The sequence below is a fragment of the Syngnathus scovelli genome, chromosome 11 (assembly GCF_024217435.2).
Source record: "Syngnathus scovelli strain Florida chromosome 11, RoL_Ssco_1.2, whole genome shotgun sequence".
NCBI lineage: Eukaryota > Metazoa > Chordata > Actinopteri > Syngnathiformes > Syngnathidae > Syngnathus > Syngnathus scovelli.
The window spans coordinates 163,835-179,917 of record NC_090857.1 but is presented as its reverse complement, the minus strand read 5'-3'; the positions used below and the strand labels follow the sequence as shown (position 1 = coordinate 179,917).

The following is a 16,083-nucleotide window of genomic DNA, read 5'->3' as shown; positions in this document are numbered from 1 at the left end:
TGCCACTTTTCGCTTTTGTGCCTCTTTTAGACTGGCATCCCTCGTATCAAGTCACCAAAGAGGAACGAGGTTTACATTTTGCACTTCCGTGATGACAGTAGCTTGCTTTGAGAAAATGCGGCCAATTTGATCTGCCTTACAATGTCAAGAGGAACAAGAGGAACAAGCGGAGCCGTGAACACGGTGTCCGCTGATGGGAGGTCAGAGCTGATGACTGCTGAACGCCATTTCCAGACGACAGTAGGTGCCTGCCTTTCCAGTCGGAAGAGGAGTGGCATCCTGCTAACCCAGTTGGACCGGCTCCGTTGGCTCCTTTGCGCTCTGTGATTGAACTATGTATTTGTTTGCTCCCTCCTACTTTGGACATGAATTCAGTGTCGTGCATTGGGTGCTAGTCTTCATTTATTAAAGATTCATATCAATGGCTTGGCTCCTTTCACCTGATCTTGCATGTGCGGGTCCATAGTGGGCATCCTTTCAAGCTGATGGAATGGCCTTTGCAACCATCACGTCACGCACGCGCTCGAAACCCCCAGCAGATGGCCCGGAGACAAAGAGGGTGTGAAGATGAGAGGCCCGGCCCCCCGGATCAACCTTTTTCCCCTCATTTTGAGTCCCCCAACGAGCAGCACAAATGCACCTTGCCCAGCAGACAATACGTTGCGACTGCAACGAGCGGCCGGGACGCAAGTCTGTTAGTGCTCACATGGCTGCTTTTAGGATGTGCTAACCTTCCTCCAACCTTTATCGAAAGAGGGTTTGGAGTCAGCGTTGCCTTCTCCTCGCCCTTGCCTGAAGAGGCAGTAGGTGGTTTGGAGTCAGAGAGTTGACCTTCTTCTGCTGGCCTTTGCTCAAAGAGGCACTTTTTCCTAAAAGCTACTTTACAGTCATCATTTGTGTCCGCTCGAGTGATTTTCTTTCCCCGCTGCCCTTTGAGACCAGACAGTAGCTCCGATGTGAGACAAGCATTAAGTTCAAAAATGCAAACTATGATTGTGATGCGGCCCACGGCAGAAAGGAGTTTGACGCCCCTGCCGGTGTAGGGAAGAAAAAAAAAAGGTCATTTGTAGTTTCGGATTCCAATAGACAAGTGAGTGGATAGCAGGAAGGTCTTGGCTGTGCTACCAACTGTCTTAGCTACTTCATTGAGAGACAATGGCAGACAAGATGTTTGGTGTACTGTCAGCCACATGCTCCTGCACCACTATTGTCTCCACTCGGTGGGGACTTAAGGGGGAGGAGACGCTTGCGGAGGTGATAAGCGTGTGCGCGCGCGCGCGCGTGCGTGTGTGAGAGAGCACAGAAGCCTGGTGGTGATTTGATGTGTGTCCCTTGGGATATTTGATGGATTAATGCTAAGTAGCTCCCTTCGCGGACTCACCACCTGATCTTTGGGCGCGCTCGCGCGTGCGCGTGCACCACATACATTTAAAAGGAAAGGCTGGATGTAGTAATGCTGAGCTCAGCTCGTTGAGCATCTATTGCTCGTCATCCACCCGCCTTCCGCCCCCCAGCAAGCTCTCTCTCCCTCCCTCCCTCGCTCTCTCTCGTTCTCTCTCTCTCTCCCTCCCTCCCTCGCTCTCTCTCGTTCTCTCTCTCTCTCTCTCTCTCTCTCTCTCTCTTCCTCTCTGCCCCTGTCTCCTCCGCACCACTTTCCATCTTTATCTCCATCCTGTCTGGGCTTTCTCTCTTTCTGCTGTTTTTTTTTAACACATTTCCTCTTCTTTTCCTACAAAGCTGAGCTTGTCAGGCATTTTAAATGTTTTTTTTTTTTGCACTATATTTAGCGTTTGGGCAACAACCTAAAACTTGGCAGACTTCACTTTCTTTCTTTCTTTCTTTCTTTCTTTCTTTCTTTCTTTCTTTCTTTCTTTCTTTCTTTCTTTCTTTCTTTCTTTCGGAATGCCGCGCTCCTTTTTGGTGAAGCAGCCCAAGGGTCCTGACTGCCCACCTTCAAACTACCACCACCACCACCACCACCACCAGCAGCAGCAGCAGCAGCAGCAGCAGGAGCAGCAGAGTGAGCAGCACTGGAATGATTCGTACTCGGTGAGACATAGCATCACAGAGTCGGCGACCAACTTGGCGCTCCATTTGACTGAAAAGGGTGAGTTTCTCTTTCCACTTTTATATGACTACAGGTGTAGTAGGAAATGTTTGATTTGGAGATGCACGGCGGTTTTTGTGACACCCCCCCCCCTTGCTTTTGCTACTAAACCAGTGTGGGAAAGAGCCTCAAATCCTCTCCGGGCAGCTTTGTAAAGCCCATGACTTGTTTTGTGACTCAGGACACCTAATAGTATTCAGGTCATCCTGTCTCAGTCAGATTAATAGCCAAACTAGATCAAACAGCTGTCTTTGGCTTTAGCTAAATGATGGCTCTTAAATGCTGGCCTATGTACGTACTTCAGTACACATACCAATGTATGTACGTGGGAATCGGGCAGACAGTCCAACACAAACTCTTGTCACTTCCAAATAGAAATGGAACTGAAATGGTGCAGATGCCCTTGAGTCTCCCCTCTTACCCCCCTCCCTCCCTCCCATCCCCCCTTGCCTCCATCTCACCATCTGATCGTGCAGGATGTTAGATAGCCACAGGGAGTAGGTATGCAGCAACACAATCCATATGTGATGGAGAAGGAGGCAAAATACGTAGACTGCAGTACTTACTACAAGTAATCCAATCAAATGCAACATGAACAGCAGCAGATTTGAATGGCTCATATTTGGGAGATGAACAGCACGGCTATATTTTGGAGGGAGGGAGGGAGGGAGGGAGGGGCATTGAAAGAGAGAGCTTTTCCATTGGTTGAATGACTTGTCCCCCAGATAGATTCAGGGTGCCAGCTGTCTGCTCGCCTTTGTTTTGCGCTGGTGGCGGTGGGGGCGCGATAAAACCACGGCCTGCCGTCAAGATCGGAACCCCCCCCCCCCCCTTCCGTGCCCCTCATACATGCCGCACATAAAGAGCCTCCTTTGCCAAAACACCTGTCACTCAGTTGCTCCATTAGCATGGTCACGAAGCTGCTAAAAAATATCACAGCTTGCCAATGATGTGATTTAGCCAGGGAGGGGCTTCTATTGCTGGAACGGAGGCGAGGCGAGGCGAGGGGAGGCGAGGCGAGGCGAGGCTGGTTGTGATTCAACTCTGGATCTTTTGCCAAAGTCAGCACATTATTTTTTGGAGAGCACGTGTTGATTGGGACAAGGACTCCTTCATATTTCATACTCCAAGCCTGCTCAATCTGCTTCTCAAAAATCACTTCTTGTGTTACCTTTCGGCTCAAATTGTCTCTGCATTTCTTTCATTGGATAAAATATCTTTCCGACACCAATTTCCCCAGGCTACATCCGTGATTACATCATTCCTTCAGTGCTGCAAACCACCAAGCTGTCCAAAGGCGCGGCATTGTACGCTCAAGGACACGTCGGCGGCGGCGGCGGCAGCAGCGGGGACGAATTCTCCGACCTCGAGTACGATCCACGCAGCCCGGCCTCCGACACCTCGGCGGAGTCGGACGTGAGCGCCTTCCTGGGCTCTGACGGACGCTCCGGCCGGAGACCTAAGCGGGGACGTGGCTCAAGCGGCGGCGAGGGCGAAAGGTCGGCGGGCCGCCGATCGAAATCCAAAAGCCGAGGTCGCCGGTGGGCGTGCGGCGAGTGCGGCAAATGTTACGCCACCTCGTCCAATCTGAGCAGGCACAAGCAGACGCATCGGAGCCTGGACGGCCGGCAAGCCCGAAAGTGTCCCACCTGCCACAAAATGTACGTGTCCATGCCGGCCTTATCCATGCACGTGCTCACCCACGACTTGAAGCACGGCTGCTCGCTGTGCGGCAAAGCCTTCAGCCGGCCCTGGCTCCTGCGGGGCCACATGCGCTCCCACACGGGCGAGAAACCCTTCGCCTGCGCCCACTGCGGCAAAGCCTTTGCCGACCGCTCCAACCTGCGCGCCCACATGCAGACGCATTCGGCCTTCAAGCGCTACTCGTGTCGACGCTGCCGCAAAAGCTTTGCGCTCAAGTCTTACTTGAACAAGCACTACGAGTCGGCGTGCCGTCCAGCCGAGGACCAGTGCGGCTCAGACGACTGACCCACTGACTGACTGACTGACTAACTGACTGACTCACTGACTGACTGACTGACTGACTGACTGACTGACTGACTGACTGACTCACTCACTGACTCACTCACTCACTCACTCACTCACTCACTCACTCACTCACTCACTCACTCACTCACTCACTCACTCACTCACTCACTCACTCACTCACTCACTCACTGACTGACTGACTGACTGACTGACTGCCCTCCCTCCCTCCCTCCCTCCCTCCCTCCCTCCATCCTTTTTATATCGACATGCAATAAGATCAAACTAGTCAGCAATTCTACGCCAAGAATTTTGATTTGATTTAAATGGCACGTTTGTTGATTGATTGATTGATTCGACAATAATTCCACATCAAACATGGTTTCATCAGTGAAAGATGATTTGGTTTTGGATGCGATCCATTCAGGGCCACGCATTGAACGAGCGGTCACCTTTGTGAGGCTGTAGCTTACTCCTTCTTCCTTGCGCATTCCGCAAACACGCCTCTTAAATGAGCCCTACTGAGGAGAAGCGGTCTAGAAAATGGAAGGATTAATTTATTCAACTATTTATTTGTATTTATTATGACTTATTGGCTTGTCAAAGCCGTCAACTGTTTTGTTGCCAACAAAAGACCAAATAAATGTGTTCTGCCGTGCTTTTATTCGGTCTGAAGACAATAAAGGTGATGAAATGGAATTATGAAATATCTATCTGGATGATGGTCTGCCAAAAATAAAAAATCAGCTTAAACGGATAGCTCGGCAGCTACCCAGCCGCCTAGCCAGATAGATAGCTCGATAGCTAGCTAGATCAATAGATAGATAGATGGCTCGATGGACTTTTTTCCTTTGATTCTTTTTCTTCTTCTTCTTTCTTGAGCCATATTTGCAGGATGTTTATGTAGTTGGTTGCGCCTTCCTGCCAGCAGAGGGAACACCTGGCCGGCCAAAGTGCCTGCCGCAGCCTGAGCGAGGCATGAAGCATGCTGGGTCAGGCAGGAGTCGTGAGAACTGGGCTTGCTGGTCCAGACCAAGCAAGCCCTAGCTATACCAAGCGCTCAGTGACCTCAGCAGCCACAGGGGAAAGAAGAAGTATGCGTCTCAACAGACCTCATACAGCTATTTTAAACACAATAGTCAACACACAGTGCACGTACTAAGTTACTCAGTGTATAAATGCACTGGATAGACTGAAAAAAAGTACCATGGTGAAAACACTGCCAAAATGACTTGAGCCTTTCATGTGCGTGCACGGGCAAAGGAGCAGATCACCTTTTGGGCTTCTGGCTGGCCGGTCGGCTGGCTGGCTGGCTGGCTGGCTGGCTGTTTGCCAATCAACGGAGAGGATACGATTGTCCCGTCCATGCACAACAGGCAGCGGATGAGACTTTTTATAGCAACGTCAGACCTCAATGGATGGATGGATGGATGGATGACAGATGGATGGATGGATGGATGGGTGGATGGCTTTCATGAAGTCAACTTCCTGAATGATGTTCCCTGGGAGATGAGATGCTCATCAGTCCAGGAGCAAAAAGCGGCCGCCTGTGGGGCAAACAGGGCTACTCAAAGGTGACAAAAGAGCGGCTTTGGAAAAGACGTATCTGTTGCAGATTCCACTGATTGCTTTCTTACGTGCAGACTGGGCCTCCGTACAAAATGGGGACACTTCATTAGGACTGGAATCACCTCAGCAGGCATTTTGTGGCATTCCTCTAAGTCACTCTGCGTGCGGGCGGGGGTGAAGTATTTACGATTCCAAACTGTGACGTGACGGGAGGCACCGAGGGAGAGAAAGTGCAGCGGGGTCGTGTTGCCGGCAGGCCCAATGTGCCAAAACACGGCGGTGTCCCTCCCGCTTTATGAGCCCAGGTTGCGCATAGGTCGGTCACACTTGTTAGTGCAGCTGAGCTGGAGGTCAGGGGCCACCGCTGGGGCCACCAATGGCCTGCTTTCATGTGCGGCCGACATGTGGCGCTGTGATGGCACGGCACGGCACGGCACGGCACGGCACGCACTCAATCTGGAAGCCATTTGTTCACTTTCCACCGAGAAAGTTCAGACGCCGTCACCTTTGGCATCTGCCCACTGTTTATTTACCCTGGGCTCTTAAGCCATTAGCCCAAATGAAAAATCCACAGCTCACCTCTGACAATTGTGCGCTCCCGTACTCGTCGCTTTCATTCGCAAGATGCAAGTTGTTCTCTTTTTTGATGGTGGACAGTGACTTTATTCACATCTTCACTCACCTGACCGTTTTTGAGCTGGCTCTGTCGAAATATGCTAACCGGCATTGTCAAGTGAGCGCGCCGAATGTTTTTGACTGCAGCTGAGCCGTGCTCCCAACATTGTAGTTTCTGAAAACTCCAAAGGGCTCCATAGATCTGCTTCATTTTCCTAATGAAGGCGAGCGTGGCCCCCAAAGTGAAGCAAAGTGATGCAAAGCAAAGCAAAGCAAAGCAAAGCAAAGCAAAGCAAAGCAAAGCAAAGCAAAGCAAAGCAAAGCAAAGCAAAGCAAAGCACACCGCGCCAAGACCCCCAAGACCACCCCACCCCACCCCGCCAAGCCAAGACAGCTCCTCGTCTCGTCCTGCCTCCGACAACTCCATCTATCTTGATGAAACGTGAAAACAGGCGCGGCGCGGGCGGCTGAGCAAACATTTGGCGGCCGGGAACTTGTTTGCTTCTGTCTCCATGCAGCTGTTGAAGTGCATGGGAAGAAGAAGAAAAAAAAAGAGAGGGGGAGAGAGAGAGAGAGGAGAGAGAGGAGAGAGAGAGAGAGAGAGAGAGAGAGAGAGAGAGAGAGAGAGAGAGAGAGAGAGAGAGAGAGAGAGAGAGAGAGAGAGAGAGAGAGCGAGCGCCGTGTTCCAGTCATCGCGCGCCAGCCAGCCAGCCAGGCACCAATGATGGCTTTCACGATGCTCAGGCCGATGTCGGCTCATTCCTTCGCCTTCTCCGTTGACTTGAGCCTGACGTCGGACGAGGACGAAGGGAACCGCAGCGAGAGTGAAGGCAGCACGGACAAGGGTTATGGGTGCTGCCCGGCGGCGGCGGCGGCGGCGGCAGCGGCAGCACCGGGCTCCAACACCGGCACCGGCGGGGTCGTCGTGGTAGAGCAGCGAAACGTCGCCAACGCCAGAGAAAGACACCGTACTCAGAACGTCAACACGGCTTTCAGCGCATTACGGACGCTCATTCCTACGGAACCGGTGGACCGAAAGCTGTCCAAAATCGAAACGCTGCGCCTGGCGTCCAGCTATATTTCGCACCTGGCCAATGTGCTGCAGGTGGTGGGCGACGACGAGAGGGACGAGGACGGCCGTGGCGGCCGTGGCGGCGGCGGCGGCGCTCCTCGTGGCGGCGGCGGCGGCGGCGGCGGCGCTCCTCACGGCGTGTCTCCGTGTCTGAGGGCCAGCGGAGACTCCGGACAGCCCCGGAGCATCTGCACCTTCTGCCTCAGCAAACAGCGCAAAGTAAGCGGTTCCATTGGCCAAAGCAGGGCTCACCAAACTTTTGGAGAAGGACAGCAACTTCTTGCGTACTGATGACGCATTCGATACCAGTTGGATCCTGCTCAAAAGAAGATGTGTGATTGATGATTAATTGCTCACGATATTCCTTTTCAGACATTTGGAAAGACATATTTGATGCAACACCTCCATTTTTCAATGACAGTAATGATAGACTATAGAATGAAATACATTACAAGTATTGTCGCTCGTGGAGTTGACTTCTTCTTTTTCTACATCCAGCGCAGATCTCCTTGAAAGGAAAGATTGCCTTTTGTCTTTGCATTAAAGCTACCAATGTATTTTTTCGTTGTTGAAATGATTGTGAAGATCGACTGACTGACTGACAGACCGACCGACCGACCGACCGACCGACTCACAGCCATTTCCTTCTTCGTTTCCAGGTTAAAGACAGACGATATTGTGTCAAAATGCTAGGAGGGCCAGCGAGAAAAATACATTCTCGATAAAACGCTCCTTTCATCGGAACTGAGAATGACCACCAAAGACTGTTCTGTGAGTCTTTTGAATGTTTTCTTCTTCTTCACCAAACAAGAGTTGTGGCTCAGGTATGCATATGAATGCTTCATAATATGACTTGATATTAATATGAGATAAAGCATCAGCATCATTTGATGTATTTGTCAAACAAGGCAAGTTTTGTCAAATGCTCTTGTACTACGCATTGTTCATAATGAGGAATGTTAAAACGGATTCACGGAATGCCATATGATAAGAAAGCTGAAGGAACGTTATTTGTTTTCGGCAAAAATATGAGCAGACTCAAATTTCAAAGATGCGAGAAAAGAATTGTCACGACTCGTCCCCGGTTGTCATGGTTTCTGTCCGCGTCTGTGTACTCGCCCCTCCCTTTCTGTGCCAACTCACAATCAATGTACTAATCACAGTCACCTGCCTCTCTCTCTCTCTCTCTCTCTCTCTCTCTCGTTACCTGTCTCGTATTTAAGTCCTGTCTGCGTGTCACTCCACTCCCGGTCGGGTCGTTGTTAATGTCATGATGTCTGTTTGGTTGCTGTCATCGGTGATGGCACCCTGTCATTTTGTTTCACGTCTTTTTCGCTCAGTCTTGTTGTTAGGTTTTGTTAGTGAGCCGTGACAAGAATGAAAACAAACAGCAGAGATGTATTTTTTGTTTCTTCCACCCATTTTCTGCTGATTCATTTGATGAATTGACATTGCCTATAACGTGAGATGGTTTTGAATGAAATCCTTTCCTTCAAATCAAGTCTGATTGTCGATTGATCACGTTGATGTTTTGTAAGCTTTTCTTCCTGATGACCGCATTTTGCTCGAGAACTATTAAATCCTGCAGTGGAAAGCAGCAACGGGGTCCACATTTCATTTTGTGCTCAGGGAGCTAGCTGTCTTTCTTTTCTTACATTTGATTGACTCATATTCCCAAATTCTGGAGCCCAAAGTCATCAGGTGCAATTAGTACACGCACTTCCATGTTGTACCTTTTCTGTATGACTGTCTTTGTCAGGAGAGAACTTGCGTGGGGAATTCCAGTAAGCTCCTCAATCAAGTGTCATGCCAAAGAATCACAAGAAAGGAAGCCACTGTGGAATCCTTTTCTTTTAGCAGTAGCCTGCTTTTTGGGGCGGCAGTTCACGTTGAGTGCCAATTAAGAAGATCGGAATCAGTGTCAGCTTTGGGAATAGTTTCAAGGCAAAACAGGAAAGACACAAATGAGCTTTCTTCCATCTATTGTGATGGCCCATGATTACTCGTGGGAGGGACGTGACTACATTGCTGGACCAATGCCAAAAAGCTCCCAAAAAACATCCACAAGTCTGGGCCTTCTCATGGAGTAGCAACAGTCTTCCTCCGTTGATGAAAATCTTCCAATGAGACGTGCGTGGTACACTGTCCAGCAAGTTGATCTTTGGCATGCCTGGCTTCTCCCTACTACACATTTGGTGTTGATCAGTCACAGCTAATGTGTGACACACAGCTGCTGTTAAGGTCATGCGGCAAATAAGAAAAAAAACAGAGAGAAAGAAAGAAAGAAAGAAAGAAAGAGGAGAATCTACAAGTGTGCCCTAATAATGTTGATGGGATTAAGGCACCACTGTCCTTTCGCTCGAATCTTGGCTCAGGCCATTTTACAAAAACTGAAACCATATTCATCCAACTAGCTCAAAGTCATTCCGGCAAAAATGAACTCGTGAAAAATCCACCACTGGCGCTCGTACCTCCTCCTGCATTTCAAAAACATGCTTCTTTTTGTTTCAAATGGAAGACTTTTCAGTTATTCGTGGCTTTGAATCGAGTGTGAAAGGTTCTTTGCTTATGTCATACTAGCGCCATTATTGTTCATCGCAACAGTCTTGCTCCATGGATCTAAGGTTTGGATCCTTTGGAGCAGAAAACAAAATGCGCTTTCAAACTTTTCACCTGTCTGTGCTACGAGCTAATTAGAAGCTGCTGTTCACAATCATCTTGTAGCCAGGTGGACCGTTGCTTCATGAGTCCCGGAGGCATCCTGAAGCAGGAAGATGTCAGAGAAGAACAGGAAGGAAACATCCTAAAGGCTTGACCCACTTGAACTCCTCCCTGTGGGGCCTCGGATCCTGGCTCCGGGCCAGCTTTGACATCACTCGCAGCGGCTGCAAAAATGCTTTTCTCTTTGTCACGCTCGCGATACAGTACGCAAGATGACGTGCGACACAAAAAGCATCGATCATTTCAATCAGCTGCGTTGCAGCAGTGAGTCATGGAAAAGAGGCAGGACGGCGGGCGGCCCTTGAGGACTTGGACACGCCTGGTATAGAGGATATCCTCAATCAGCAAGAGTACACTTTATTGAATAGCCTCGCTGAAAGCAACTGCCCCCAAACATCCTCCTCGTCATGTATGGGGGGGTCATGTGACGTTTTACCTTCATCCAATTCTCATTCCTATTGTGATTTTTGTCCAATTCTTTTGGACCCTGACTGACCCTGCAAAGGGGGCCGGGGGGGGGGGGGGGGGGTGGAGATGCAGACAACAAGCAAAATTCTGTCCGTTCTCCAGGCAACGTGTTTCAACTTATTTCATAATCTGAAGTTTGAGTCCTACGTTTTTGACAGCACTTGTTGACGTAATGAGGCATACTTTCAAGTCCATCGCATCGCATCGCTGCCGACTCGACTCGACTCGAGATGCTTGTCCCATTGCGGCTTCCGTAGCTGTACTTGGTGACGTAGGGGCCGCGGTCCGCCATGTTGTCTCTGATACAGCAGAAATCTCGCTTCAGAACAGGCATACCGGCGAGGCTTCGCCATTTGCCCATTGGGATTGACTACTGATTTTCTGGAGAAGCGTATCGTTCGCCGCATTAATCACGGGGGTAAATATATACTGATGATATAAACCACTCAACAGTGGACGATAAAACATCGGCTTTGCCATTTGCTAAGGCTCGGATGCTAACCGTCAAGGGTCCGCCCAACACGGATGAGTTAGCTACACCCTGTCTCTGTTAGCAGTCAAAACTATGCCAACCATCTTTCGGGCCAACACGTTCTTTCACATCTTATTTTTCTGCATTGCTCAACACATAAGTTTCACTATGCACGTTTAGAAAAGCTCAATGAGCAACTTCTGTTCAGCTGTGAGTTCTAGTGCATCTAATGGTGGGACTCAACAGCAGGAAACGAACCACTAAAAACTAATGACAAACCGAGGAAGCGACGCGCTAGACTTTCTCGTCGTGTGATTAACATGTTTGCATTTGTTCACTCACTAACTGACTGACTGGCTGGCCAGCTGGCCGGCTGGCTGACTGACTGACTGACTGACTGACTGCATGACCTATTTGCTAGGTCTGGAGTATCCTTTCTTTTTCTTTTATTTTATGACAGCAGAAATATGCCTATTTATCTCCAGAGTAGTTCGGCGGGAATGTGCACGTCACTACTGTAGTGTGTGCTTGCGTGTTATTATAACGGTGGTGATCTTGTGATGAAATCAAAACAAGTGACTATTCCCTTTTGAAACAGCACAATCCGATGTAGCACGAGTGATGTGCTTCACTCCATATGAACCTGCAGAAGCTAGTCGTATCCTTATTTCAAAGTAGTTTTTGACAGTCAATTTAGTCACAAAAGGGAAGGAATCCATGATTGAAACAAGTAGATATCGTGCACGCAAAACGCAATTGTGATGGCAAGTTCCATTAAGAATGATCTGGATTGTACGTCACAGCCATGTCATCGTCTGCACTTCATGACTGTTGTCTTTTTTCCTAGCGACGACCACATGCCCCTGGTGCCCCCTCCCTTGTCCTCAAATAACCCCCCCGTACCCCCTTCCCCTTTTCAGTCAAAAGCCACAGCCCTTACCTTTGCTTCTTTGGCTGCCGAAAGAGCCCAGCTGCCAAGCTGTCGGACATGTCAGGACCCGTGCCGAGCCGGGCCAGGGTGTACAACGAGGTCAACACTCACCGGCCGAGAGAGTACTGGGACTACGAATCCCATGTCGTGGAATGGGGGTAAAAGTGCTCGTCGCCCGTTTGGCTCTACGTCGATCGACCGTGCGGGCGCCGGAAATGTGCAATCCATCTGACTGATGTCTTCTTCACAGTAATCAGGATGACTTTCAACTGGTGCGAAAACTCGGCCGTGGCAAATACAGTGAAGTCTTTGAGGCCATCAACATCACCAATAATGAAAAGATTGTAGTCAAAATCCTCAAGGTAAATAAGACGCCCTCGTTGCCTCCATTGCTGTCGTCCACCAACAAAATGTATGTGTCTCATTAGCCTGTGAAGAAAAAGAAAATCAAGCGTGAGATCAAGATTTTGGAGAATCTACGTGGAGGCCCGAATATTGTCTCCCTTACAGATATTGTGAAAGACCCTGTGGTAAGTATGCAATTTGAGGTCATCGAAGAACACATTCCCGTGTCTTTATTTCTAACCTGGAGGGTTGTCGTGCACCGTTGTTGTTGTTGTTGTTGTTGTTGTTTTTTCTCAGTCTCGTACACCCGCCTTGGTCTTTGAACATGTTAACAACACCGACTTCAAGGTGAGAAGTTTTTCAACTTTTTCAAATGACATTTTAATTAGAGATGGATGGATGGATGGATGGATGGATGGATGGATGGATGGATGGATGTGTTTATGTTTTTGGCTCTGATTAAAAAAAAAAAAAATCCTTTACTTTTGTATACTACATCATTTTTACTTTTGGACCAATCGCACTTGGGGTCATAACTAGGCAAACAGTAATGTTAGTTACACCATCATTTTGGAACGATTGAACGAGTGATGCTCTTTCTAATGACTTTGCTGTGATCCCTAGCAATTGTACCAAACGTTGACAGATTACGACATCCGCTTCTATATGTACGAGATCCTCAAGGTGAGTACAATGTTTTCTCTCCACATGACGTGTGGGAGTTCATGTGTGTCTTTTTTCAACAGGCCCTGGATTATTGCCACAGTATGGGAATCATGCATCGAGATGTCAAGCCACATAATGTGATGATTGATCACGAACACCGCAAGGTAAGTCCTTGGCCAGCTGCCGCCTGACGTATTTGTTGGTGATCAGTGTTTCAAAAATACTCCCACCCAAACCGGAACTCATTTTATGACGGGGAAGAAAAGTCAAGATGCCAAAACACGTTCTTCTTCAGTCGTATCTTTGGTCATATTTGTGTGACAACTGTTGATTGTATGCATCTGTAGTTACGTCTTATTGATTGGGGCCTGGCAGAATTTTACCACCCGGGACAGGAGTACAACGTCAGAGTGGCTTCACGCTATTTTAAAGGACCGGAGCTCTTGGTGGACTATCAGGTATAGCTGAGATTGCTAAGGGAAACATATCCTTGTTTTGACAAAGTTAGATTTGAATGTCTTTGCCCACAAAAGAAAAAAACCCCGGCGGCGACCAGTGTGCGCTGCGCCCACCCACGGCCCTTCCTTCCGCCCACAATTTCCCGTTGAGCGGGATTGCCATCTGTGTGTTTTAGATGTATGACTACAGTCTGGATATGTGGAGCTTGGGCTGTATGTTGGCCAGCATGATCTTCAGGAAAGAGCCTTTCTTCCACGGTTACGACAACTATGACCAGGTAATGGAGGCGTGAAATAAAGCGCGTGATGGTCTGCAGAAGCTGGATCACAATCATTTGAAGCAGGTGTATTGCGTTTGTGTTCTTCTAGCTGGTGAGAATAGCCAAGGTTTTGGGAACAGAAGATCTATACGACTATGTGGACAAATACAACATTGAGCTGGAGCCTCGCTTCAACGATATACTCGGAAGGTAAAGGTGCCAGTTCCCTGCAAATTTCATATCTGGCGTCACGCAGCGTCTGTTTTGACGCCCTCTCTCTCGTGCTCTCTCTCTCGTGCTCTCGCTCTCGTGCTCTCTCTCCCGTGCTCTCTCTCTTGCGCTCTCTCTGTCTCTCTCTCTCGCTCTCTCTCCAGACATTCCCGTAAGCGATGGGAACGCTTCGTCCACAGCGAAAACCAGCATCTGGTCAGCTCCGAAGCTCTGGATTTCCTGGATAAGCTGCTGCGCTACGATCATCAAGCCCGGCTGACCGCTCGCGAGGCCATGGATCACCCCTACTTCTGTAAGCGCTTCCATTAAGGAGGGGAATTTTTACACACTGCAATGTAAAACACTGCACCAGTCAGGTGAAAGAGGCCTTTTGGAATGAGCTGCATGACATAGCGTTGTTGTTTTTGTTGCTCCCTTAGTCCCCATTGTGAAGGAGCAGTCTCGCGGTGGAGTCGCCAACCTACCCGGTGGGAACCCGGCTGCTGTTAGCACAGCCAGCATTATCACCGGTAGGTGGCTGGGTGGGTGAGAAAAATCTCAGCAACGGTCCATTTCAAAAAATGAAATACTCTTTTCCTGTCTTCAGCTTCAGTCTTGTTTCCTACACTGGATGATGCCCCTGTTTTGGGCATACATGCTATTGTGCAAAGTGCAGGTGGTGTAACTGCTGCTGTGGCCATTGCAGGTATTTCTGCCTTGCCAGCCTCTACTGCCCTGGGCCCACTCACTGGCTCGCCCGTCCTCTCTGCCAGCAACGCTCTGAGCTCCCCGGTGCCCGCCGGAGCCCCCCAGTGACCGTTCAAATGGAGACAGACAGACAGACAGACGGACAGACAGACAGACAGGTGCAACACATCTACATCCAAACTCTGTGTGGCCGAGCCTCATCCAAACCTTTTTTTTTTTGGCATTTGATTCTTCTTCCTCATCTCAGCCGAACATGCTCACGTGACATCCAAAATGAAAGTCCTGTGTGGACGAAATGCACTCATTTCTTCAAATGCAGCCATGCATTCAAAAGGGAAACCGTGTAACCCGTGGTTGTCTTGTTCATGTCGTACTTTGACAGAAGGTGATTGCCGTCAGGACCAAAAAGAAGCAAACCTCCAATTAACTTTGTTTGGCTTCCGATAACTTTGAACAAATTGCGTCTGGTGCCGTTTTGCGCTCCAGATGCAGCAACAGTCGCGCTCGATGGCAGAAACGTGGAGCCGTAGCGACCCGAGCGTCCTCATGGGTGACGCTGGACGCGGCCCGCAAAATACGAGTAGTCATGGATGTCTTGAGAAATGCTGCTTTGTAGCTCCTTGACCAAAGTTTTTCCCCGTTTATTTGAAAAAGCAAACCGGGTTTGATCCCAGTAGACAAAGGTCTTTAAACACTCATGCAAATCGGTTGCTCATTCCCTGCAGGGGAACAGTGTTTAAAAAAAAAAAAAACAGATGGCCAGAAAGATTTGTGTCCCGTATATATATATATGGATGGATGGATGGATGGATGGATGGATGGATGGATGGATGGATGGATGGATGGATGGATGGATGGATGGATGGATGGATGGATGGATGGATGGATGGATGGATGGATGGATGGATGGATGGATGGATGGATGGATGGATGGATGGATGGATGGATGGATGGATGGATGGATGGATGGATGGATGGAGAGTTGCCAGTTGAGACAAACACGGCACGCTCTCGAGCCCTGGGCACTGCACAGACGATTCAAAGTAATTGAATACACTGGGGAATGGATTATTATCATGGTGCAAATGTTTAGTGAACAAAACAAAGAGTTTTATGCACGGCAGGTGAGTAGTTTGCATTTAGTGTTTTGTGGCTCTGCTATGCCAAGCCAGGCCAGGCCAGGCCAGGCCAAGCCCCCAACGGTTGACAATGCGAGTGAGTATGGGAACGATTGTTGACAGGTGAGTTCATTTGGAATCAGCAGTTGAGCGCGTGTCGCGTCGTCTGGTGCGACTCTGCCGTGCCGAACCATAGCACTTGAAGGATCTCGGTCTCCTGTGTTCTTGTGCCACAGTTTGATGGTGTAACTTTTTGACCCTGCTGTACATTTTTTTGTAAACATGGAAATGCAAATAAATCAAAGTGTGTACATTGAGTCACTACGCCACTGTATATATTTTTATGTTCTTATGTAGAAGACTAGTATTTGCAAATA

The 16,083-nt window shown here is 49.0% G+C and overlaps 3 protein-coding genes across 3 annotated transcripts; all 3 read left to right on the top strand.

Annotated features, from left to right (window-relative positions):
- The first annotated feature begins 21 nt into the window (after positions 1-21).
- Positions 22-4,800, top strand: LOC125976985 (transcriptional repressor scratch 2). Its single transcript, XM_049733073.2, has 2 exons — positions 22-2,107; positions 3,348-4,800. Exons 1-2 carry the CDS (start codon positions 1,903-1,905, stop codon positions 4,094-4,096), a joined length of 954 nt encoding a protein of 317 aa, XP_049589030.1. The 5' UTR covers positions 22-1,902; the 3' UTR covers positions 4,097-4,800.
- A 2,146-nt stretch (positions 4,801-6,946) lies between these two features.
- Positions 6,947-8,117, top strand: LOC125976982 (transcription factor 15). The gene is made up of 2 exons (XM_049733071.2): positions 6,947-7,568; positions 8,009-8,117. The coding sequence occupies exons 1-2, from the start codon at positions 6,999-7,001 to the stop codon at positions 8,072-8,074; spliced, it is 636 nt and encodes a 211-aa protein (XP_049589028.1). The 5' UTR covers positions 6,947-6,998; the 3' UTR covers positions 8,075-8,117.
- On the top strand, positions 8,046-16,023 carry csnk2a4 (casein kinase 2, alpha 4 polypeptide). The gene is made up of 13 exons (XM_049733065.1): positions 8,046-8,173; positions 11,931-12,099; positions 12,192-12,303; positions 12,370-12,471; positions 12,584-12,634; positions 12,911-12,970; positions 13,033-13,116; positions 13,300-13,410; positions 13,587-13,688; positions 13,780-13,880; positions 14,045-14,193; positions 14,321-14,410; positions 14,587-16,023. The coding sequence occupies exons 1-13, from the start codon at positions 8,134-8,136 to the stop codon at positions 14,694-14,696; spliced, it is 1,281 nt and encodes a 426-aa protein (XP_049589022.1). The 5' UTR covers positions 8,046-8,133; the 3' UTR covers positions 14,697-16,023.
- Positions 16,024-16,083: the final 60 nt, after the last annotated feature.